At 49.4% G+C, this 23105-nt stretch overlaps 1 protein-coding gene across 1 annotated transcript in view; it reads left to right on the top strand.

Moving 5' to 3' along the window:
• cwf19l2 (CWF19 like cell cycle control factor 2) overlaps positions 1 to 23105 on the top strand; it is a 39116-nt gene that overhangs the window by 5348 nt on the left and 10663 nt on the right. Inside the window, exons 4-12 of the mRNA XM_062552750.1 lie at positions 2019 to 2141; positions 5236 to 5355; positions 6384 to 6477; positions 9208 to 9323; positions 10055 to 11127; positions 13314 to 13428; positions 14924 to 15022; positions 17677 to 17805; positions 19985 to 20122. Coding sequence (XP_062408734.1) covers positions 2019 to 2141; positions 5236 to 5355; positions 6384 to 6477; positions 9208 to 9323; positions 10055 to 11127; positions 13314 to 13428; positions 14924 to 15022; positions 17677 to 17805; positions 19985 to 20122 — 2007 coding nt within the window. The remainder of the gene's footprint in view (positions 1 to 2018; positions 2142 to 5235; positions 5356 to 6383; positions 6478 to 9207; positions 9324 to 10054; positions 11128 to 13313; positions 13429 to 14923; positions 15023 to 17676; positions 17806 to 19984; positions 20123 to 23105) is intronic.

The raw sequence follows: 23105 nt of genomic DNA, 5'->3' as shown, positions 1-23105 counted from the left end.
GGAGGACTAGACTGCCCTACAAAGCAAAAAGGCGGTAACTACGCAGAGTGCCAACTGAAAAAAAATGACCTTAAAGTTATCCTGTTGTCCAGCCTAAGCAGTTGTAGGTGGATTATTGGACATGTGGAGGTTTTGTTACTTTACATTAGGTGGAGGAGAGCTAGAGTAGAGCTAAATGTATAGAGTGGGAGAGATTGAATAGAGTTCATTGTGTGGAGGTATAGAGTGAGACAGAGTTGAATGTGTGAATCTGTGGAGGGGTAGACAGTGAGAGAGAGTTAAAATAGAGTTAAATACAGTATATGGAGGTATAGAGGGGGAGAGAGAGTTAGAATAGAGTTAAATGTGTGGAGTGGGAGAGAGTTAGAATAGAGTTCATTGTGTGGAGGTATAGAGTGGAAGAGAGATAGAATAGGGTTAAATATATGGAGTGGGAGAGAGTTAGAATGGAGTTTAAATGTATGGACAGGGACAGGGACCGAACAGCATGGACAGGGACAGGGACCGAGCAGAAGCAGAATGAGAGGACAAATGAGTAAAGGAATGAAAGGGAGAATCAGAGGGAGAGAAAGAGACCATCCTGCTCTCTCCCTCTGGCATGATGAGAGCTGACCACACACTCTCTCACACACACACACACACACACACACTTACACACACACTTACACACTGACGATACCCGTGCGCGGTCTCCATGGAGACACAGCCCCACTACCACCCCCCGTGGTGGTGTTTGTGGTGAGCCGGTCTTGGCAGGACCCCAGACGGTGGGCAGAAATTGGACGAGATCAGACCGCTGCGGGGAGCCTCACACCTCGACCCTCTGCCCTCAACCAACAACCTCCACCCCCCCCACCCAACGTGTGTGTGTGTGTGTGTGTATGTGTGTGTGTGTGTGCGCGCAAGTGTGTGTGTGCAAGAGGAAGAGAGAGGGGATCGGCTGAACCGGCCAGTCCAGTCGGCCGAGTGATCAATGAGCGGGCCTCCCCGGCTCCGTCCTCCGTGGCAGGGCAGCCTCGCTGGGGCGGCCGGCGGCCATCAGCCCGCGCTGTAATTCAATAATGCAGAAAACAAAGAGTGCAGCCGTCCTAATGCTCCATTCCTGCCGGCGAGCCAAGTCTCTCTCTCTCTCTCTCTCTCTCTCTCTCTCTCTCCACCCCTCGCTCTCTGTGTCTCAGACACACTGCTGCTGGTTCACTCTGAGAGACTGTCAAAGCAATGTCGTGAATGCATGTCGGAGCAAATGGCACATTCTATCATGTGCTCAAGATGAAAGGCTTTGGCTAAATAGATAAACGTAACGTGTGTAGAGAGGGGAACATGCATCTCTGTGACAGCTCCTGAATATGTGTGGGGCTGTCTCTTAGATAAGATATTTATGTTAGATATTTATATTTGAATCTTTCTCTCACGGCTGTCTAGTTCTCAAATAGATTGATATGCGCTTAAACCTCCATTTCAGGTGTGGCATACAGTAGCAGAGTGAACAGTGAGCGCTAACAGCAGTTACTGCAGATGTGTCATGAAGGCAGCCATTCTGAGTCGCCATGGCCCTGTCTGTCACTGTGGCCCCGTGGCTGCCTGACTTGCATGCAGTGTGTGTGTTTGCTAACAGCGCTATCAGTGGTAATTGGTGTTTTTCGTAGTGGCAGGATCAGTGGAAGTTAATGTTCAACGGCAGCATTATCAGTGCTGTGTGTGTGTGTGTGTGTGTGTGTGTGTGTGTGTGTGTGTGTGAGATGGCAGCTTCATACAGACTGACTCTCGCGTGGCCTGCAATTACACTCACTCCGCTTCTGCTCCTTCAGGCGCTGCAGACGCACCGCGCAGACACTCACTCCAAGTCTCTCTCTCTCTCTCTCTCTCTGCCTCCCTCTCTCTCTCTCTCTCTCTATCTGTCTGTCTCTCTCTCTCTCTCTGCCTCCCTCTCTCTCTCTCTCTCTCTCTCTCTCTCCCTGTCTCTCTCTCTCTGCCTCCCCCTCTCTAACGAGCCCCCCTCTTTTCTTCTCGTTTCTCAGGCGTCTGCGGACGAGTGGGTGGAAGCTCAGCCGACGGGCCCGGAGAAAGCCTGGAAGATCTCCGGCAGCGGCCAAGGCAAATCCTCCGCCGGCGCCCCCAGCAACCCGGCCGACAGCGAGCAGGTGAGGCCGCACACACACACACACACACACACACACACACACACACACACACACACACACACACACCTGCAACCTTCTCCTGGGAGGATGACCCCATTCCCTGGACACCTGTTCCATGGAAAACCTGTCAATGGGTTTTCACTTGTGGTGGCCCCACAAAGAAAATAAAACATTAATGGTTGTACATAGAAACTGGAGCGGAGCTGATAAATCAGTATTTAATTAGGAACTCTCCCGAGGCATTTGTCATTAATGTTAAGTCAGCCTTTGGGAGGCTTGATGGAAATCTGAGTCAGATGATCGCTCGCTAACTGGAAAGTGGTGCCGAGAGGCCGTACACATGTAGTAGTGCGGTTCTGTCTCCACAGGTGGATATGTGGAGGGAAATGTGGCCAGAATCTTTGTTGTGTTTAGCAGATGAGTGTGGCTGGTACGTTTGTTGGTGCACAGTGGTGAAGTGTGTGTGTGTGTGTGTGTGTGTGTGTGTGCGTGTGGGGGGGAGGGAGGGAGGGAGAGAGAGAGAGAGAGAAAAAGAGATAGAAACTTGCAAGATGGCATGGTGTGTGTGATATGTATGACTGTGTGTTTGTGTGAGAATCATCAGTCTGAAGATGGATCTAGAATGGAACAGAAATCCTTTTGTGAGTCGTGTTCTGTCTAGGTCGAGTGGAGAGGGTTATTTGTACAGTGCTGAAATGTTGCTCTCTGCCGTCCATGTGTCTTGAGCAGTGTGTGTGTGTGTGCGCGGGCGCGCTTGTATGGTATGGGAGTGCAGGACTGTGTGTTTCCTGGAGCCAGTCGATGGCCTGCCACACCTAATGGCTCGTGGTGATTTGACGGCCCGGTCCACTGATAGGGGATCGATATCCTCCCTCGTTTGGTCAGCCCATCACTCCTGGTCAGACATACGCGCGTGTGCGTCGGAACCAGAGCCTGATGACGCAAGCCCTTTAATGCAGCTTTGGCCTCGCCACTTGGAGAGCAGAAATGCAGCCGGTTATGTTCTGGGCGGAGTTTTGGTATTTGTTTTGACAGTAAAATGTACAAGTCGGTTGTTCCCTTGGATTCCAATTTGTGGGATAATTAGGGAAAGTTGTTTGGCGTGATTATTTTTTCACGAGTGAGTGCTCTCAAATCGGCTGATAATCACCTGATTTGGCTCCTGCTGTGAAAGTGAAGTATGTCTGCCGGATGTGTGTGTGTGTGTGTGTGTGTGTGTGTGTGTGACTGAGGCAGAGGGAGAAGTTTGGAGAACACTTTTGGATTTGATCATCTGACTTTGTTAATGTCCTGAAAGGTGTGTGTGTGCGTCTGAGGCAGAGGGAGAAGTTTGGAGAACACTTTTGGATTTGATCATCTGACTTTGCTAATGTCCTGAAAGGTGTGTGTGTGTGTGCGCGTGCGCGTGCGCTTGCCGAAGTAGGAATACTGTATATGGGATCACAGTCTGTACAGCTGGAGCCAATGTCCATTCTGTGGGGCTCTGGTGTTTTTATTGGTTGGGTCTGACTACATAGCTTTCGGCTGCAAATAGTGCAAGAGAGATGAAAGACTTTGCCGCTCCCTCCCTCTCTTTCTGTGTGTTTGCATGTGTGTGTGTAAAGAAGGTCATCCACACACAGACTCCTACCCCTCTCTTTGCTGATACCCCATGTGTTGGTGGACGCGACTCGTTAGTACCCCGACAGCGAGCCAGTCGTTCCCAGAACGCCGGTGTGTGCTTTATTTACGTCCGGTGCTGGGGCTGGCGAGATTGGAATTCATGTTGCATTAAGACACGCTCTTTGGGCCTGACACGGACACAAACACAGATGCTGCCTTGTTTGCCGAGGGTAACGGCGGCAGCAGCAGCAGCCAGACAGCATGGTGTGTGTGTGTGTGTGTGTGTGTGTGTGTGTGTGTGTGTGTGTGTGTGTGTGTGTGTGTGTGTGTGTGTGTGTGTGTGTGTGTGTGTGTGTGTGTGTGTGTGTGTGTGTGTGTGTGTGTGTGTGTGTGTGTGTGTGTGTGTGTGTGTGTGTGTGTGTGTGTGTGGGAATACAAGAGCCATTTGGTGCAGTGGAACAGGAGCGTCATCATCACCCAGGTCATGCAGGACTGATTAGACACCTATTGGGTCATGTAAAGCCGTATGTACAGTGACAGCAGGCTAATGGCGTTTTCACACCCACTTGAAAGATAAGTGGTGAGAAATGCTAATACAGTTGTTGAACATTGTTTATCTTCCTTGTTGTTCCTCCTTATTAAAGGTAAACTGTGCAGGTTTTAGGTATTTTTGGCAAACTGTAGAGCTCCCTGTAGAGTTGCTATGTATGTTTTTTATTTTACTCTGTTATTGTAAATAGCAAACTTCTTGTGACTATTTCCTTCTTATTAAAGGTACTCTATACAGGTTTAGGTATTTTTGGCGATTGTAGAGTTCTTTCTAGAGTCGCGATATATTCATATTTTACCCTGCTGTTGTAAATAGCAAACATCTTGTGACTTATTCTTCCTGTACACATGCAGTCACAATAGTTTTGTTGTGGAAGTGAACGATTAGCAACAGGCATCTCCAAAGAGCTATACTGTATCTACTGATGATGAGGGAATGTTTCACAATTCACGAGATTTGTCAGGCCGCATTCTTGAAGTTGTATGGCTGGTCCTCTCGATAGTGACTCGTTATGTCTATGCTGTGGTTGTGCTATAAGGATGGCCAACTACAAGTTCATTTAACATCAAATTGGATTCGTAAATGTGAAAATCTCGCAAAGTGTATCTTTTTAAAAATGTGTTGTAGAAATGAAAAGAAGAGCTTATGAACAGCTCACAATGGATGTCCACAAGGTCAGTAGAGGCACAGTAATATTGAATATTTTGTCATTTGACTCATTTATCCAATGCAACTGGCAAACGTACATTTTCTTTTGAGCAACTTAGGGCTCAAGGGCACAACAGATGGCAACCAGGAATCAAACCCTCAACTTTGCTACACTGTCACTCACTACCCCATGTGAATGTGCACTTTGTGACTCCTATCCATACTGTATATTCACTGTAAATGTCAATGATCTCTGATGACCCTGAGGCCTTAATTCTGTGTGACCCTGTGTAGAGAGACGAGTGGATGACCTTTGACTTCCTGACCATGAAGACCACGTCGACCGTTGAGCGCCGTGCGGAGAAAGAGCGATTGAAGGAGGAAGAGATGGAGAAAGCACGGGTCATTGAGGAGGTGAGAAGGCCTTACACATAACCCATCATAATGACCACTGCCTAAAGTCTATATAGCGAGCCTGTTTATAGTAATTAGTGACTATGGGAAGGTTTAGAAAGTGAGACCAACCTTAACCACAAATAATAAAATAGGTGTAGAAAAAAAAAAACACTAAATGATAGAGCTTAATAGCCATTTTAATCAGTTTACATTTGTATTTCATTCCGGGAAACTTGAGTGGAATTTGGTCACAACACCACAGTCTCTTGGTTTTTGGATAGTCTCTGATTCACAACGCCCACTCAACAGCAATCTGCCTGGTGCTCTCTTGCCGTGTGTGTGTGTGAGTGTTTGCGCGCGCGTGCGTGCGTATACTGACGCACTTAAATCCCATGAAAGCGATTTACCTTACCTCAGCCGACTTGGTTACCAGGGAAACCGCTATCAGCATAGCGGGATAAAAGGACCTAACAAAGTAGTCTGTGGGGGCACGATAATAGTCTGACCGCAGTGTGATTCTCTGCAAATTAATTCACAGCACAGTGCGAGGAGGCCCATTCTTGAACGTGATTGTCCAGGACCGTGTGTGTGTTTGTGTCACAGTGTGTGTGTGTGTGTCTGTGTGTGTGTCACACAGTGTGTGTGTGAGAGAGTGTGTTTGTGTGTGTGTGTGTGTATGACTTGCAGTGAATGCGAGATGTGGATGCGTCTCTGGTTGCAGGAGACAGGAAACTTCACACTGACCGCTGTTGAATAGAAATCATGAGCTTATCACCCCCCAGCCCTCTCAGAAAGGGCTCCCAAACAAGCAGCGGGTCTTTGATCGAAGGCACCGATGCGTTTAGACCTCAGAACAATGACAATGTGATGTGAAACAAGCACACTCACACACACTCGACAGTGAAGGAGGTGGTGATTAGTTGAGAGAGCTGCTTTTGTATTTGATCTGATATGGTGCTCTTCATCTTTCCAGTTTGTTTGTTTGTTTGTTTATGTGTTTGTTTGTTTGTTTGTCACCATGCCGACTATGTTCTTTTCACTTGTAGGCCGGCCTGCACAAACTCGAACTCAATCCTTTCTGGAAGGATGGAGGAAAGGGCCTGCCCCCGGCGGAGGGTGCTGGAACTGCAGCTTCAAAAGGTACACCCCCCCCCCCCCCAGTCACCCCATCCATTTTCCCACGCCGTCCCCCCTGCTGTCACGTACCTCCACACAGAGCTCGAGCCCTCCCAGCATGCACTGCAGCTCAGTGTGCCCCGCCTGTCCTGCCTGCAACCCCACCATATTTAAAGCCCTCCTCAGCCTCCGTGATGGATCACTGGCTACTCACTGTAGCACTAACTCGGCCCCTCTGGCGCCCGCAGCAGCACATTTACCCTGTCTGAGGCGGGCAAGGAGGCAGACACCACCCCCCCCACACACACACACACACACACACCCACACACATACACACACACACACACACACACACACATCACCACCACACACACACACACACACACACACACACACACACACACACACATCATCATCACCACACACACACACACGCACACAGACACACACACAACTTCGAGCAGTATCTTTGAAACGTAATGAGGCATCTGTCTCGGCTTCCCAGCAGCAGCGTGAGAAATAGTATCGCCAGTAAGCTTGTCATGTTCCGCCAGGGATTGGGAGCACAGCTAGCACCCCATAAAGCGCCCATTAGAGGAGACGGGAGAGAGGGAGACAAGAGGAGGGAAAAGGAGGAGGGGAACAAAAGAACAATAATGTGGGGGAGAGAGAGAGAGAGAGACTGAGGGAGGAGGGAGGGAGAGAGAGAGAGAGAGGAGTTAATGGGGAAAGTGGGAGACTAGCAGGGCCTTGTGGAAAGGAAGAAAAAATGAGAAAGGGAACAGAGAAAGTTGGGGGAAAAAGAGTAGAATTTAGTAACAAACCAAGACAGGCAAATGTAGAAATAGGTGGTGGGGGTGTTTTTGAAAAGTTCTGTGGAAAAGGGGGATGAAGAGATGGAACGAAGGAGAGATGGAGGGAAGGAGGGAGCGTCTGAGGAGGAGCGGAGAGAAAGAGGAGCGGAGCTGGCGCTAAGCTGACGCGGCAGCTGCTGCGTTTGCTCACTTATCAGGCCTGCATGTGTGTGTGTGCTGTCACTGCTGCAGAGTAAGCCCCGAATTAACACGCTGCTGGGTAAACACGTTTGACTCCGGCGTCTACGCACACACACACACTCGTTCAGACACACACACACACACTCATTTGCAGACACACACACACACACACACACGCACACACACACACACACACACACACACTCATTCATACACACACACACATTCATTTACACATGCTCAGACACTCGCATGCACACAACACACACACACTCATTCAGACACACACACACACACACACACACACGCACACACTCACACACACACGCACTCATTCATTCATACACACACTCATTCAGACACACACACACACACACACACACACACACACACTCACACAATCATTTGCAGACACACACACACACACTCATTCATACACACACACATTCATTTACACATGCTCAAACACTTGCATACACACAACACACACACACACACACTGATAAATATGGCAACTGTCTCACACTCACTCAGTCCCACTGTTGCCTGAACACGCACACACACTCTGATTGCTCTCCAGCTGTGGGACCCACTGAGTGCAGGTGATCTATATTCCCCTCATCATGATGAATGAGTGGCTCTGAGATAGCAGACTAGAGAGAGAGAGAGAGATACCAGAGAGAGTGAGCAGGCCAGGGAGAGAGAAAGAGGAAGAGAGGGGAAGTGGAAGAAAGAGAGGGCAGTGGGAGAGAGAGAGAGAGACAGAAAGAAAGAAAGAAAGAAAGAACTAAAGGTCTTCACCTGAGCTGCTCTGGCTGAGGGCTGTAGACCTCCCAGTAGACACACAGGGGTGGATGTGTGCTGATCCATGAAGAGCTGCTGGCTCACAGCTGTGTTCTCTCTCTCTCTCTTTCTCTCCTCCTTTTCTCTCTCTCCATCTCTCCTTCTCTGTCTCTCTTTCTCTCTTTCCCTATCCTCCTTCTATCCTTCTATCCTTCTCTCCTTCCCCTTCTTTCCTTCTCTCCTTCTCTCTTTCTCTCTTTACCTCCTGCCCTCTATCTCTCTCAGGGCATTCAGGAAAGGAGCAGCCTGGCATGTGTGTGTGTGTGTGTGTGTGTGTGTGTGTGTGTGTGTGTGTGTGTGAATGTGAGAGAGAGGGGGAAGAGAGAGAGTGAGTGAGTGAGTGGAAGAAAAAGGGAAATGAGGACAAAAGAGAGACGAGAAGATTTGGGAACAGGCCAGGCATGCATTTACTTTTGCCAATCTGTCCCATCGATCATCATCATCATCATCAGCACTTGTTCTATTCATCACTGCAGTCACATTCTGACATCTTCCCCCCTGAAGGACGGCCGGCCATGTTCTCACTACGGATGTCAGGGTCAACCGCTCTTCTCATTGTTTATTTACTCACCCATTGGACCCATCTCTTTGAAGGTTCAGTGTGTGTGTGTGTGTGTGTGTGTGTGTGTGTGTGTGTGTGTGTGTCGTTAAGACTTGTGGTGCCAGGCCCTTTAGAGTGCATGTTCGAGAGCATCGGTGGGATTAAAGCCAAGGAGTTTGTGGAGAGGACACCGACTTTGGGGAGATCGGGATCTAGAGGGATGAAATGTTCTGTGTCGGAGTGTTCTGTCGCGGAAAAAAAAAAAAACAACTGGGCGTCTTGACCGTTCATCTCTGTGCTTTCAGTTTTCAAACGGTTACATTTGTTACATTTGTTTCTTTTTCTTCCGTCCTCTGTGCTGTTCTGTTGTGCAGCGTCGTTGGTTAATGATGGAGGCCTGAGCTGGCTTAGGAAGTCTTATCAGCGAATGAAGGAGCAGGCGGAGCGAGAGCAGCGCAGTCTGGAGGCAGTGGTGTCAGAGAGATACGGGGTGAGTCAACACACACACACACACACACACACATTCACATAAACATACACACACACACATACACATACTGTACACAACCACACACAAAGTTGAGCTGTCCTAAAGTTTTGTGAAGTGTTGTCACAAACTCATTCAACATCCACTCCCCCCCTCACACACACACACACACACACACACACACCAACACAGCTACACGGTCTCTGTGTGTGTATCACGCAGCACACACACCAACCGACAACACGCACAACAAAAACCCAGCGTGAAGCTACCAGCGTCCTGAAGCCCCCTATCTGCGCTCTTAATTCCCTCCCCACAGAAGTGCCAGTCGTGCACTTCTTGTGACAGACATCACGGAAAGCCTCTCAGAATTCCATCGCAAAGCTTTGTGGGCAAACCACCTAACTTCAGTCATTTCTCTGTAACCTTGTTTTGCCAAAGGCATATTGGGTCACAATTGGTTTCGGTGCCTGAAATCCCCTTGTTTGTGCCCAGTTATGAAGCTGAACTCTGTTTTCCGTCGGTCCCGTCCAGAATAAATACCCGTTTCATTTGAACGCTGATCCAGAAGCATGTTTTCCCGGGGGTATAGGGGAGACATGCGACTCCATTAAAATCCGTCCGTTTTAGGAGTGTTATCTGATGGGCATCTAGTAGCACTCTCCCTCTAATCTAATGGTTTTATTTCTGGATTTTTCCATTTCTTTATTCATTTATTTATTTCATTGTCACAGTCCATGCAGGAGTTTCAGCAGAGGCTGCAGGACGCAGAAGAGCTGGCTTATGGAGAGAGATCAGGAGGTGGAAGAAGAGGAGGAGGAAGAGGAGGAGGAGGAGATCGAGGGTGGGGCAGAGGGAGGTGGGGGAGAGGCAGCCATAATTCGTCCAACAGCCGGGACAGAAGGTCGCCCCCTCCAGACCAGGACCGGGACTGCAACCGGGAGAGGGACCGAGACGACGGCGACTGGAGACGTGACCGTGACCGAGACGACGGCGACTGGAGACGTGACCGTGACCGAGACGATGACCGGAGACGTGATCGCGACCGAGACGATGACCGGGGACGTGATCGCGACCGAGACGATGACCGGGGACGTGATCGCGACCGAGACGATGACCGGGGACGTGATCTTGACCGGGACCGAGATGGAGACCAAGGCAGAGGCAGAGGCAGAGGCAGAGGCAGAGGGAGAGACAGGGACAGGGACGGAGACTGGAGGCGGGACCGAGAGAGCGATGGCGACCGAGCGGACCGAGGACGGGGGGAGGACCGAGGCTACCAGAGAGACTGGCGCAGAGACCGGGACAGAGACCGAGACGACGGCAGGATGGACAGGGGCCGGGACGACCACAGGAGGGACCGAGACGAACAGGCAGGTAGGAGCGCCGACCGAGACAGAAGACCCAGGGACGACCCAGCAAGACCCCGACCCGACGTCTCCCGACCCCAGCAAGACAGCCCTCGGCCCGGCCGTGACCAGGGCGCTGCCTCCCTGAAGGCCCGGTTCCTGAGGCCCTCAGACCAAGATGAGGACGAGGCGGGCAGGTCCAGCTTCGGCGTGAGGCCCTTGGCCTCGAAGGCCTCCTCCGGCTTCATGAAGCCCAGTGACGACGATGACGACGGTGCGGCCAGCGCCCCAGCCTGGAGGAAGAACGCCGCGCAGCCCAACCCTTCGCAGGGGAAACAGGAAGTGGAGAGGGACGCCACGGCAGAGAGGAGGCCACAGACTGACCCCACGGCACAAACATCTGGCTCAGCACTGGCAGAAAAAAGTCAAGACAAGAAACCACAAGAGAGCCCACCAAGGTCAGTAACCATGTGAACATATTTTTAATCAGGTGACAATTAATCATTTTAATTCATGGATTTCAATATTGATGTCCCCCTCTCATGAGTCACCCATTGTATGTTCATTTGTTTGTACGTTCATTTTGAAATGTGTATCAGTTATGTGAAAGCTCTACCTCCTACATAATCACAATCACAATCTTTGAAGTTTTTAGCATCTCCGGATAAATCTGGAAAGTAGCCCAAGGTGAAAGTGTCAGCGTGTAAATGAAGGGTTAAATGTATGTATCCGCTCAGATGGTGCCCTTCACAACACTGCACCAGTCCCTTAGCCTTTCTGCTGCCTGCACGTCTCATTGAGATGCAGATTTAGTGCAGAAAATGGCAGGTAGCCGCATAATTTTGCAGGAGGAGCGTCTTGATTTCGCTCTTCATGCTTGATGGCATGGAGAGAGAGTCGATGATTCTGCTGAGAGTCGGCGTCGCGGTGACGTCCCTTGGGTTTGCACAGGTGGCCGTGCCAAAATGGTGGCCCATCTGCTGAGGAAAGCACACAAAAAAAATCCCCATCTTTAAAATGCATTTACACACACACACACACACGCACGCACACACACACTCTCTCAGAGAAAACTATAATTGTGACCTCGTCGATGCATGGTGTGTTACCCTGAGGGAAGAAAATCATTTCAGGCAGATTTACAGGGGCCCGGATGCTAACGGCTTGCGCAACACATACCATTGGTTCCCTGGCAGAGAGCTGAGGTGGGCTGACGCACTGAAGACATTTACTTCCCCTTCGTCAGAGCCTTTACTGCCGGAAAAGTAGCCAGCAGACACAAAAACGACCCCGGAGTCGATAAACAAATATCGCAGATGCTCAAACTTGAAACTGAACATAACGTTTAGTCCCGTGCCAATCGGTCTCGCACTTTATCGCTCTCTCTCTCTGGATCGCAACGTTCCAGATAAGTGTATCTCCTTGGTCCACTCCTTGTCCTTGTCCTCCTTAGCAGCCACAGTGGACAAAGAACTTTCCCGTGACCCGACGCAACAAGGTTTTCAGGGCCGCACCCTGGTTTCAGTCCAGACTCCCCCGACTCGTTGATCTTCATGCTAGCCTCTTTCTTTCTCTTTCTCTCTCTCTCTCTCTCTCTCCCCTTTGCCCGTTAAAAAATGAAACGTTCTTATTCCCGGAGGCTGAAGAGCTACATTCGGAAGTCTGGCTGCGGAACGTGTCGCAGGGAGGTGATGAAGGAATGTTTCACACCCTATGGGTCCCTCTTCTGGCACCAAAAGTGCCTTCCGATGCTGTGCCTCTACATGCAGTCATTATGCCAAACCCGGGCCTGATAACGGAGGGGAAAAAAACGAAAACCTATTTAACATTTAATTAAACCTGAATTGCCCTACACGAGATAGAGATCTGTTTAACGTCGTCCCGGAAATGGTTTTCTGCTCCTCGTTTTTAACGGTCGCGTCTGCACCCCCTCAAAGTCGTTTGAAAGGGAGCGAGGGGAGAGTAGCGCCCGCGCGAGACGTCCTTGTTATGCAGAGCGGGACGGCGGCTGTTGCCGCGAGCGACGGGCGCGTGATTGATGGCCGTCTGTCTCTCTTTCGCTCGCTGTCTTTCATCGACGTCAGGCTCCCTCTGCGCCCTCTCACCCTCCATCTTTCACACCACCTCTCTCTCTCTTTCTTTCTTTTTCTTTCTCTCTTTCTCTCTCTCTCGCTCTCTTTCTTAACGTCTCTCTGTCTATCGCTGCAGTGTTCTGTGTCCCATCTGGCTAAATTCAGGGGCTGTGTTTGGGCAGTGTTTGACCCTGTGTGCTTTATGAGTGTGAGCTATGTCCCTGCAAGGCCTCTGTCCCCAAGACTACTTGCGCTGGATACATATTTGGGCTGATGCATTAACCTCTTGTGTATTGGCAATTTGTCTTTCTGTTGTGCGCGCTCTCTCTCTCTCTCTCTCTCTCCCTCTCTCTCCTTCCTTCTCTCTCTCCCTCCCTCTCTCTCTCTTTCTCCCTCTCTTTTTCCCTGTGTTCCCATGTAACCCAAGAGATCAAGACTCGTTCGTTCTGGGTTTTATTTCTGTCCTCCTCAATCAGTCACTTGTGAGACTTCCTGACCCAGGTTTGTTGTGTTGTGAGAACTGTCCTAGTTTGAACTACTGATGGACTTTTCTTGTGTTGGTGTGTTTGCAGTTCCCAGAGTGAGGAAGAGGAGGAGGAGGAGGAAGAGGAGGTCCCCATCTTGACTGATGAGGAGATGAACAAGCTGGGAGCCAAACTAGTCAAGGCAGAATTAATGGAAAACACGGTGAGACCCACCAACTCTCTCCTCCCAGCTGTGTGTGTGTGTGTGTGTGTGTGTGTCTTTGTGTGTGTGTGTGTGTGTGTGTGATTTGGAGGGCATAGGAGCTATAGGTACAAGTTCTTCCGTTACCAAAAGCTAAGCAAACACTGTGATTTTCCATATAAAAATAGTTTGGTCGTGGTGTGTGTGTGTGTGTGTGTGTGTGTGTGTGTGTGCGTCCACACCCATCTTGTTGTGCCTGCGTTAGCGTTCCATGGTTCCCTTGTCCGGACTTCTCCCCCCCCCCCAAGGACGTGAGGGACAAACCCTCATCTGCGTTGCCCCCCCTCGGCCCATCACGCTGTCACTCTGTGGGGTTATTTGTGTAGTGCTTTGTGGCCCGCCGCTGCGCCGGTGCTCTTAAGCGCTCCATCAAAGTGCAATGCCCAGATAAGATGGGCGCTTTTACTGTGCCGTCTGCCAATAAGGAGCCACAGCATGTCCCTCATTTATACAAGGCAGAAAGGGAAGGGCTCTGTCCGGCAGGACAGCCGGTCTTAAACAGAGTGTGTGTGTGTATGTGTGTGTGTGTGTGTGTGACTTTATTTACTCCAAAGGAGAATTGATGAAGTACCAGAGCAGTTCTGTTGCATGTACAGTAGAAGTGTATTGTCTGTTTGTATTAAAACATTTCTGTGTGTGTGTGTCTGTGTGTGTGTGTGTGTGTGTGTGTGTGTGTGTGTGTGTGTGGGTATGAGTATGAGTTGGGACAAACAGAGGGAGAAAATGGTGGGGGGTTGGGGGGGTTAGCATCACTGTGGACATCCATCTGTTTGACTGTGTGTTTTGGTCCCGGTCACACCATTCTCTCATCCAGACGTCCGGTCTCAACATTGACCAGACAGAGGTCCTTAGAGCTGTGTTCTGTCCTGAAAAGATATGCGCCACCAGTTGAAAGGTTCTATCTCTCTTTCGGCACCCTCTGTGTCTTTTCCATATCTGTCATGTCATCCTTGTCTTTACTTATTGCCCTCCTCCCCACTCCCCCCTCATCTGTTCTGTGTCCACTTCTAAGACAAATGGACAGACCACACATGTGTATACCATGTGACTCCGAGAGCCTCACAGGGGCCTTCCCTTGTCCACAGACTGGCGGTGGAGAGAAAGGAGCATATCTGTCCCTACTTGTTGCCCCAACACACACACACCCCATGCACACACCCGCCCCATGCACACACCCCATGCACACACACACACCCGCCCGCTGTGTCTGTGTGGGCACTGCTGTGGGTCTATCTTTGGAGGAGTACCTCCATGATGAGCAGTGATTGTGGGAGAGCTTAGAACTCGACTATCTCCCAGATATTCCTCCTGTGCACAGTGAGGGGCAAGTCACTAAACTGTTCTCTCTGTGTGTGTCTGTCTCTGTGTGTGTGTGTGTGTGTGTGTGTGTGTGTGTGTGTGTGTTTCTGCCTGTGTGTGTGTGTCTGTGTGTGTGTGTGTGTGTTTATTTCCACAGGCCATGGCCGACAAAATCAAAGCACAGCTGGAAGCGGCCCGTAGCGCCAGGGAGAGGCGAGCTCAGAGGCCGTCAGGACTGCAGGCAGGAAAAGCTCAGGTTAGTGATGGGTGGAAGTTAAAGTGTACCCTACAAACAAGTATTTCTATGTATTACACACTATTATTATTAGACTTATTACACTGGGAAACCCTGAGCTTTGACGGTTGCACCTTTTTAACCTCGTCGCCGTTGTTACTTGGTGTTGAACATGAGAATGAAAATGATCTTAGCTCTAGTGATCTAGTGGCTTCCTCAGACGAAGCCAATGAAGAATGTCTCTTTCTCTCTCTGTCCGAGTGCTCTTAAGTCCAGCCTCCCTTTATTAAATACCAAAGTCTTGGATGCACTGCTTCAGAGAGATTTATGGCTCCCCTTCTTGCAGCTATCGCTGTGAAAGGGAAACATGAAAGTTTCTCGGCTATCCGAAGATTTACGACCATGTCGGACTTTACATGGATTGTATACTGCCTTATCCAAACACGCCACCGTCTCACCATTTCTCTGGTCATTTTTGCAAAGTCTGTTATTACGTTATCAATCTCTCTTAAAAAAAACTAAAATGAGTAAGAAAAGAAAGAAGCTATTCAAACTTTTTTGAAATAGCTGCGCCTCTGCCGTAATGAATGTTAATTTCCAGCACAGCTACCGATTCGGGGGAAAGAAAGCTATTCCGACGAGGGTACGTTTTTTTTATCGCCCTCATCATGCTCGCACGGGTCATTGCGCACGTCGCTCGTTAGTTACCGGCAACTGGCCCATTCGCCACGTCTGCCCGTAATTAGAGCAAGACTTATGACTTGGCATAAAAGTCTTGCTATTTTATCATGCCAGATGTGGCATTGCCTTCTATGGCCGTGGCGTTCTGGTGCGGTGCAGTGGTGATGGAGAGAGCTTGATGGATGTGTCTGTGCCGAGCCTTGTGCCTGAGCCCGAGTGTGTATGCGTGTGTGTGCGCGCAAGCATGCGGCACGCCGTCATAATTAACCGCTTCTGTAAACACGGAGGCACAGGGACAGCGGAAGAGTGTGTTGGCAGCGCGAGCAAAAGGATTTGGCTTTATCCACCATGCGCTGTATGCTGATCAGAGGCAGTAGGCTTGTTTTAGAGTTGTAAATGTTAAATAAATATGATTTATTTTGGTTTATTATGACCACTGGTAGCACAGTGCGATTATGTAGATAACAAGAAGATGCGTAAACGATTCCCGGGACACCAGAACCGTACTCGAGAGATAGACGATATCTGGGACACCAGAAAGCAGGCCCACGTGAAACTTGGTATGCATTGGAACCCCCCACCAGGCTGACGGGGAGTGCAAGCTTTTGGTCCCTAGGAGCTGCCCCACTTCCATACTGGCCCCCCAAAAGCCATGGAGACCGAAAACCGCTGTGCTCCAGATTCCGAAATCTTTGTGCCGTCTTGGTCTCAAGGAGGTGCATCAATCCAACCTATTTGTCGCTCATTTTGTGGTGTAGCGCCACCTGGGGAAAGACATAAATTCAAAAAACATGGGGCCTCAATTTTGATGGACTTCAAGTAACTCAGACTGTAGATGTTATTGTGTTACATTGTTAAGCAATAATGGAGTTACCAAGGGGAGGAAATGTAAGACTTGAGGTTCACAAAGAGTTAGAGGAGTCAGGGCATGGAGAGGACGTGGGAAGTGTGCTGTATTTTCGTTGCATAAGTTCAAGTTCAAGTTTATTGTCATGTACTCATAAAAAGAATTTATGAGTAATGAAATTCCTTGTGCTCAAGTGTCCATTCAACTACAGAAATAAATTAAAAGAAAATAAATAAATAGATGCTATACAAAGAAGTATAACAGGTGGCCACTATGCAACGGTCATAATCATGTACCGCTATGTGGTAAATCTAGTTTGACAAGGGCCTGTCCAAGAACACCGAACATGTACTTGACGCCAAATTTAGACGCGTTTGCACTGGAGTCTCTCATCTTTGATCGCCGTGGTAAATTGTGAGGTGATTTTTATGGCGTCTCCGCGCGCACTCAGGACGCTAGCACAACTGGCCGTTAAACACGTCTGGAGAGTAATGTCCGTGTGTGGCTGGCGGCCCGGATCTCCTCTTGGAAACCCGAAGCCCGGGGGGGAACCGTTCCCCCTTCTCCTCCTTTTTCTTCTGGAAACTTCCAAACACGCGCACCCGATCACCTGCGAGTGACGGCCGCTGACGGCCCGAACGGCGCGCGGATGGTTAGTGTTTCCCGGCTCCCCATCAGTCCCGGGAGCGCTGGTCGCTCCGCGTGTTTGTCAGGCGTAAGTCCTTCTGGAAGAACCGCGATGAGGAATGGGGAGTCGGTGGGGACTCGTCTCTCGCTCTCAGAAGGGTTTCAGATGAGGTTGTGAGGACAAGCTGTGGAACACTTCCCAGGATGACGCTCTCCATGCAAATTAAGCCCTTTGCCATTTGTCATCCTTTCGCATGTTGTCAGGTGACATTAATTATCCATGGACGGTTGCCTTTTGGACTTTTGTGTTGTGTTTTAGCATGCCTGTGTACCGAGGGCCAGAGGGCATCTCAACTGAACTTCAAGTTCAAGTTCAGAGATTTGTCTGTTTATGTAGAAACTACTCTGGTTCAGTGGATTCAGCGGCAATGATCCTTATCATTAAGTACCCCTTTTTCAGTCATGGTTGATGTGTGTGTGGCCTGAGACTATTGTCAACTACCTTTGATTTGTTCTACAGGTATCTGGTGGATCTAAGGAACCCGAGGAAGTGGTTCTGTTCCGGACCGACCACTCGGGTCGTGCTTGGCCTGTCAACGCTCCCTCAGAATCCATGGACCCTAGAGAAGGGCGCAGGAAGAAGAAAGCGGTAATGCACACACACACACACACACACACACACACACACACACACACACACACACAGACACACACAGACCACTGAGCAGAGCAAATAAATTTCAGATGAAGTGCTTGAGGATAAAGTTAGAATCAGGCCAAAAGTTTTTTTTGCGAAGTCATGGGCCAGATTAGCAGGGGGCCATCCAGTGTCATGGACTGCCATCGCAGGCAGTGCAAGCGTATGCGTACGCATAGGCTTAGCTACAGAGGGCATTTGTTGATTCCCACCCGGCCCCCTTCACCCCCAACCCTCCACCCAGAAAAAAAGGGAAAGAGAAAAAAAAAAGTGGAATGTTAAGTGCCCGTACTCCGCAAGGCACTTGGAATGTTGCTGATCCAGAAGGATCTGCCGTGGACAGATACAGTCCTCCTCGCTCCCCTCTCCCCTGCACACGGGCGCATCATTGGGAGTCTCCAAAGTGCTGCAGGCTGCCGTTTCACTCACTCCAACCCCTCAGGGCTTTTTTTCTGAGGCTTTTTTCACCCTTGAAAAAAAAAAATAAAAGAAAAAACGAGCATCAGCGTCCACTCTGATGTCCTCCTGCCCGGAGCAGCTGTTTTGGTCAGAGATCTTATCGCTCCCGGCTGCTTCTGTTCCATCCCCCTTAGATCTCCGCTCCTCACAGAACAGGACACACGGTTCATATTTTCATCCGTGCCTTCGCTGGTGATCTAATGTGTCTGGGATGGATTAATCTGCTCATTATGGCCAGGTTTTTTTTTTTTTTTTTAACTCTTCTCCTCTCCTTCATCCTCCCTTCTTTCCCCCCCTCTTTTTTCCCCCCCTTCTTTTCGCCCATCGTGTACCACTCCCGCTCTGACACAGTCGTGAGAACCGCGGGCCACTCTCCAGGTTTCTCCCATGAGGCGAGCGCTAGGGGGGTCAGGGCACCTCGCTCAAAGCCTTTAGTTCCCAGAGATCCCAACTTAAGTGTATGGAGCCTGCACACACACACACACACACACACATACACATGCTATGGTGTGTATGTATGTGTGTGTGTGTGATTGTGTGTTCAATTTTGGGGTGGAGGGAAGGTCAACATGTTTGATTGCCGTGATAAGATCGTGTTGGAGCTTGTTTTGAGATGGCGACACGTGAGCACATGTGCACTCTCCCACAGGCACACACACACACAAACCGTACACCCACCTCGTACATGCTAGACACACACACACACACGCACACACACACATACACACACACAAATTCATCCAGACAGACACACAAACTCAACGTCCAGATTAATTCCCATTCTATCAGCCGGGCTCTCAGATCAGTGCCCCATCTGTTAAAGCTTTTAATGTGTTTATGAAGTGGCGCAGATAGTGGGAAAGATTAGAGTGCTCTCTCTCTCTCTCTCTCTCTCTCTCTCTTCCCTCCCCCTTTCTCTCTCTCTCTGTTTGTCTCTCTCTCACACACTCTTTTGGACACACTCTCCCTCTATCCCCCTCTCTTCACTATCGTTCTCTCAGCTCGCACACTCGTCTGTCCCTTCTTTTTAATCCTCTCACATGAATCCCTCTCTCTCTCTCTCTCTCTCTCTCTCTCTCTCTCTCTCTCTCTCTCTCTCTCTCTCTCCCCTGCACCGGCTACTCCAGGTTACAGAGCCTGATTGATGCTTTGTGTTTCAAGGGTCGCTGTGAATAGCCGTCGAGTCGGAACGAGTCAATGTACGTTTTTTTTTGTAATTGCAACAGCTATTCAGCATCGCCCAAAGCACCCGTAATGAGCGCACGCTACACGATGCTTCACTGAACAGATTCACGTGTGAAGTGTTTTCTCAACGAGTTTTGGGACTGTTTGAAATGTTATTGCCACAGAGCCGCAGTCGTGTCGTAGTGATCCATAATGGCCATGCCCGCGGAGAGCCTTTTTTATGCCAAATCTGTAGAACATAACAAAGCAATACATAATGCACAAGCTGACCGCTTCTTTGGCACCACCTTGAAATTCACCGGCTTGCTTGACCAAAAATCCTGCTGCTGTGTTAACATACAGGCAGTGGTAAAAAAGCTTAAAGGCATCAGATCTGCACCACATGTATGTAGTCAATGGCATGATCGCAAGACTGTAGTGCACCGTGCCTAAAGCCTGATATGTTTCTGTTCTTCCTCCCCCCACCCTCCACCCTCGTCCTCCTCAGATTGAGACACACCGCGATGGAGAGCGCGTCCGTTATTTCCATGACGATGACGGCATGAACCTGCAGGAGATGGTGAGGAGGGAGAAGATGAGCACGGCGGAGGACCAGAATGCTCTCTACTCGCGCATGGCTGCCAAGGTAACACACACACACACACACACACACACACACACACACACACACACACACACACACACGCACCACTCCAAAAGGGTTCAAATATTTTTTTTATTGCATCACTTTTTTAATTAATTAATTGGTTGAATTGATATGGTAATTTAGTATAGTTTCATTTTAGGCTTGACACGTGCAGGTAATGGATTGTCAGTTGATTATTTTGGTACATAGACAGCACTCAATACAATAGATTGATTTTAGAAACTGCAATACTTGAAAAATAAATTAGAATAAGATAATAAAAGAAACACAGACTGCAGAATTTAGATGCCTTTGTCTTAAAGGTAACGTTGTCACTGTCCCCAGTGCTAGGGAACGTTTGCATTCACACACTTCTTAACTGATCACCAAGGTCCAAAAAGTCCCACTTGTTTTCCACTGCTGCCGAGCTCCTCTGCTAACAAAAGCACCAGCCTCAAGTTGGGTTTGAGGGTCGTGACCCCTTGCTTTCTCTGGCCTCATAAAGCAACCCTACATCATTTTCTGGCACAGGTCGAGGCTTGCGCTGGTGCCGCGCCGCGTTGCAGATATATTGCGTTTACGTTTGACATGTGCAGACGTAAATTTAGCGTGTGGAGCCAGGTGCGTCCCTGCTCACGCACGACCTGTGCTATGTGCAGTTCAAGCTCGTAAAAACGGGGCCTTTTATCAAAACACACACACACACACACACACACACACACCGCAGCGGGGGCTGCTCCGGGTGCTAGCGTGGTGCTGCTGTTGCACATACAAATGCTGCCGTTAAAAACACAGCGCTGGGCAAGAATACGGCATTTGAGTAGAAAAGAAAGGAGACTCATAAACCAGCTACATTCTGGAAAATTCACCCGTCAGTGATCAGTGAGCTTTCATGAGATCATATCTGTCAGTGGTATTAAATGATGTTGCTGTGATTTAACTTTAATCGGTAGTCATATAGATGCAGTGACGGGGATATATCTGTTTATAGCTGTAGTTGCCACAAGCGGAGTTCATTTCCTGTAGCCGGAGGGCACGTTCGCATTTTTTGTAAGGCGCTCGCTTCGTTCACCTGTGGATCATGCTCCTCACTGCTTTCAACCAAGTCTCTGATTCAAACCTGATGACCCTCTAAATGCCACTTCGGGTGCACCTGTGCTGGGCTTTGAGCACCTGGGCCGAGCTCCCGACTGGAGTGTGCCATGCTCTTATACCCCGGTGTGAGACTGTTCGTCAGAGGGAGAGAGAGACACACAGAGACATAGGGCCCCTATCATTCGTCTTTTTATCTATCCTCCCTTCCTTCCTCGGTCCTTGTTCCCACTGATCTACATAAAGAATGATGGGGCGGCAACAATGGGATGGTCTATCCAGTGTTCTTTATAGATCAGTGGGAACGAGCCTGGAGGACTGAGCATCGAGGATCGAGGGGAGAGGTTGAGAAGGGGTCAGAGACACAGAGACAGACGCCGACCTTGGGGGTAAAGCTGCAGACATATCAGGCACCCTCGGATGGCCACACCTGAGCCCTGGGTCGTGCTGGGCACCTGGACCCCTTAGTCTGTACGGCCCCAAAACGGCTCCCTCACCTGAGCTCCCAGCCTGCACCTGCAGCTCTCCCAAAGTCTCCCATCTGTCACCGGGCGCCGGGAGAAGAGTAAAGAGAAACAAAAGAAAAACAAAGGAGAGGAGAGATTTAAGAGAAAGGGTAGAAGAAGGAAGGCGCGATTAAAACCGGAAAGGTGGTTGGATTAAGTGAGATTAAGATTAAGATGTTGAGAGCATAGAGCATGTTTATGTTGTTTCACCACTTCGGAGATGCCCTTCCCTCTCCTGCTGGCGGCGAGTTCTACCTGTCCGTGGTGGAACTCCCAGCGGGACGACGAGCATATCAAACTCAAACAGCTGTTGTGCACACTTTCATGTGCGGCTACACGATGAGTAAATCATTACCAATCGCATTTCTTTCATCTTTAATTACCGAATGTGAATCCAAAAGGTGTTAGAGATAGATGTTTAGACTTGTGAACGTAGTCGGTGTAGACTCGGGGGTGGGGGGGGGGGGTTGAGGGGGGCAGAAACCGCAGGATTTGGGCCATCTCCCCTCGGAGCTGTCTGGGCGCAACATCACTATGTGGGATTCTCTGTGTAAAATACTTCAAGGTAAAGACTGATCCAAGGAGAGGATGGTCCACTCAGGCATCACTTGGGACCACTAAACTAGACAGGGAGAGACAGACAGAGAGAGAGAGAGAGAGAGAGAGAGAGAGAGAGAGAGACGGAGAGATGGGAAGAGAGATAGAGAGAAAGCGAGAGAGAGAGATGGAAAGAAAGAATGAGAGATGGAAAGAGAGTGAAAGATGGAAAGAAACAGAGAGAGAGAGAGAGAGAGAGAGAGATGAAAAAGTTATGTGTGACCTAAATACAGCAGATCTGGGATAAGGTAGAGCAGCCCCGTCCACGGCCCTGTCTCATGTCTTTTCAATCCTGTCACCCTGTATAATGTTGAGGGTTGCGGGCATTTGGGCATTTGTAGTGCATTTCCACGCATGCGCACACACACACACACACACACACACACACACACACAGGCACGCACATTTACAGTCAAACACCCCTCAGCCAGTCTCTTGAGAACTCTCCACGGAGTCCATGCCAATGAAGACATCTAGCCTGCCTATATATAGTAGCCTCTGCCCACGCCTTCACATTCACACATGCACATAGAAAGAGGGTTTTTTTTTATTTTTTTTAATTCATGCTCAGCCTCAGATACCCATAGAGATGCACTAATTCCTGTAATCCTCCTTTTCTTTACATATGAATGTAACCAGATCACACACACACACACACACACACACACACACACACACTTGCATAATCGTGCACATGGAGACAGTTGTTGCAGTGTGTTTAGGCCCCTTCCTCAGCTCTTTGTGTGCACCTGGAGTCCTCAGCTTCAAGAGCTGCAATCAGCTGCCAG

This window comes from Sardina pilchardus, chromosome 13 (assembly GCF_963854185.1).
Source record: "Sardina pilchardus chromosome 13, fSarPil1.1, whole genome shotgun sequence".
NCBI classification, from domain to species: Eukaryota; Metazoa; Chordata; class Actinopteri; order Clupeiformes; family Clupeidae; genus Sardina; species Sardina pilchardus.
The sequence above is the reverse complement of the archived record's forward strand: the minus strand, read 5'-3'. Positions and strand labels throughout refer to the sequence as shown.